Raw genomic sequence first — 1,987 nt, forward strand, 5'->3', positions numbered from 1 at the left:
CCGGGGTTGGCATGCATCGGAGTGGTCCAGGCTGACTATGGCTCTCTCTCCTGCCTCCCCATCCCAGGCTTGGCCTGTCTGCACATCAGCACCTTGAAGGGGAACATCCCGATGATGTCTCTGCTGCTGGAGAGCGGTGCCAACATTGATGTTCGGGTAAGGCTGGGCATGATTCAATGTTTGGGTAAGGCTGGGCATGGTGTGTGGCTCCCTTGGGCGCTCCCTCCGGCCTCGGGGCAGGCACTACTGTGGCACCGAATTTTGAGGGAGCAGAGGGAAAAGGTCCTTGAGGGGCTGTTGGGTGCTGTGACAACAGTCAGGGTGGGGACTGCCCCTTCCGCACCCTGTTGAGGGGGTGCGGATGGGTGCTGCAGGTCCCATCTGAGGGGACCCCACACCCACAACCTTGTGGTCTGTGGGTTGCAGGAGGGCACGAGTGGGAAGACCCCATTGCACCTGGCCGTGGAATGCCACAACCGCAGGGCTGTCCAGTTCCTGCTGCGCAACGGGGCGTATGTGGACGCCCAGATGTACAACGGGTGCACCCCACTCCACCTGGCCGTGGGCCGCAAGGATGCTGCCATTGCTGCCATCCTCTCACATTCCGGGGCTGACACCCTGCTGAGGAACATGGAGAATGAGACAGCCCAGGACCTGGCTGACGGCAATGACGACGTGAGTCTGCGTGGGGGGAGGCCCACCCTTTGCAAGCATGTTGGGGGGTGTAGGAGTCGGACAATTTGCGGGGAGCTCTTAGGCAGATTTTCTAGCCATGCCTGCCCTCCCCTACAGGGTGCAGGCGTTGGCTCTGGCATGGAGTGCCTGTTGCCTCAAGCCCTAGGGTTTGCCAGTGTTTCATGGCACTTCCCCAGGGAGGTGGGAGGCTGCAGCGCTGGGGGGGCAGTTCTGGGCCCCTACCCCAGCCCCAGTGGAGACACGGCCCTGGATCCTTATACTTCTGCACCCTTGGCCTTTGCAGCTCCTTGCCTTGCTGCCGTTCGATGACCTGAAGATCTCGGGGAAGCCTGTTGTGTGCTCTGAATGAGCAGCTGGACTCCTTTGGCCTGTTGGGCTGCCTCTTCGCTCTGCGCTGTTGCCTTGCTCCCACTGGGACCTCGCCTGCCCACAGTTCCATGGGAGCAGAGCCACTTTGGGAGATGTTATCCCCCCTTTACCCTCTTGGAAGAAAAGTTTTGTTGGCCTCAGGCTGCCTTCTCGGAGAGAAGAAGGTGGCACTATGAACACTACACAGGGGAGGCTTTTCTTTCAGTATTTGTGCCCTGTGGCAGGACTGAATTCCCCCTCTCTGCCATGGGTCTGACTTGTGGGGATCTCCAGCTTACCCAGGGAAGGAGCGGGAGAGGACTCCTTTTCACACTGTACGGTAGATGGAGCGTCCTCTAGCACCCCCAAATGCCATCAGAATAAGCGCAGGGTGAGGAGAGTTAACACGCACTCTAATAAATGTTTGTTCTTGCTGTGGGCACCTGAGGTCTCATGTGATCTAACCCACCCTGCTCCCGCGCAGCGTTCGGAGGCTGAGCATTACCCCAGGCATGTGAAGGCTGCAGGAGCTGCCACAACCCACCCACTCCATCAGGTTCTGCTCCCTCCCTCGCACGGCAAAAGGTGAGTGGGAGCGCAGGGGCTCCCTGCTTGCTGAGCCTTTCCAGTGCTCAAGGCCGAGGCTGGGCGATCCATTCCTGTGCCATCCTGCTGAGTGTCTGGATTCGGGGCTGAAGACAGAGCACAGGAAGTGCTGGAAGACCAGGTTGTGGATCCCTCCTTCTGCTATCGTGCCTGACATCTCGCTGCCTTACTGTGCAGAGGTTTCTTCTTCTGCAAAAAGGACAGAAAGATCCTGCCCCATCTCCTGGCTTGGGAGGGTGTTAAATAAAATGTAGGGCATGGGTCTTCCCTGAGTGTTAGATTCCCCCAGGCCGAAAGCAGAGGAGACGGCAGGGTTATCTCCACATCCCTTCTGTTG

General features: G+C 58.8%; 1 protein-coding gene across 1 annotated transcript in view; it reads left to right on the plus strand.

The window, feature by feature from the left end:
* The window catches only part of LOC104618020 (NF-kappa-B inhibitor epsilon-like), a gene marked incomplete at its 5' end in the record, with an annotated part of 2,436 nt that extends 958 nt beyond the window's left edge, over positions 1–1,478 (plus strand). The window contains 3 exons of the mRNA XM_010283498.1: positions 35–156; positions 427–675; positions 980–1,478. Of these exons, the coding sequence (XP_010281800.1) occupies positions 35–156; positions 427–675; positions 980–1,045 (437 nt within the window). The remainder of the gene's footprint in view (positions 1–34; positions 157–426; positions 676–979) is intronic.
* Positions 1,479–1,987: the final 509 nt, after the last annotated feature.

The sequence above is a fragment of the Phaethon lepturus genome, unplaced genomic scaffold (genome assembly GCF_000687285.1).
Source record: "Phaethon lepturus isolate BGI_N335 unplaced genomic scaffold, ASM68728v1 scaffold47253, whole genome shotgun sequence".
Lineage (NCBI taxonomy): Eukaryota > Metazoa > Chordata > Aves > Phaethontiformes > Phaethontidae > Phaethon > Phaethon lepturus.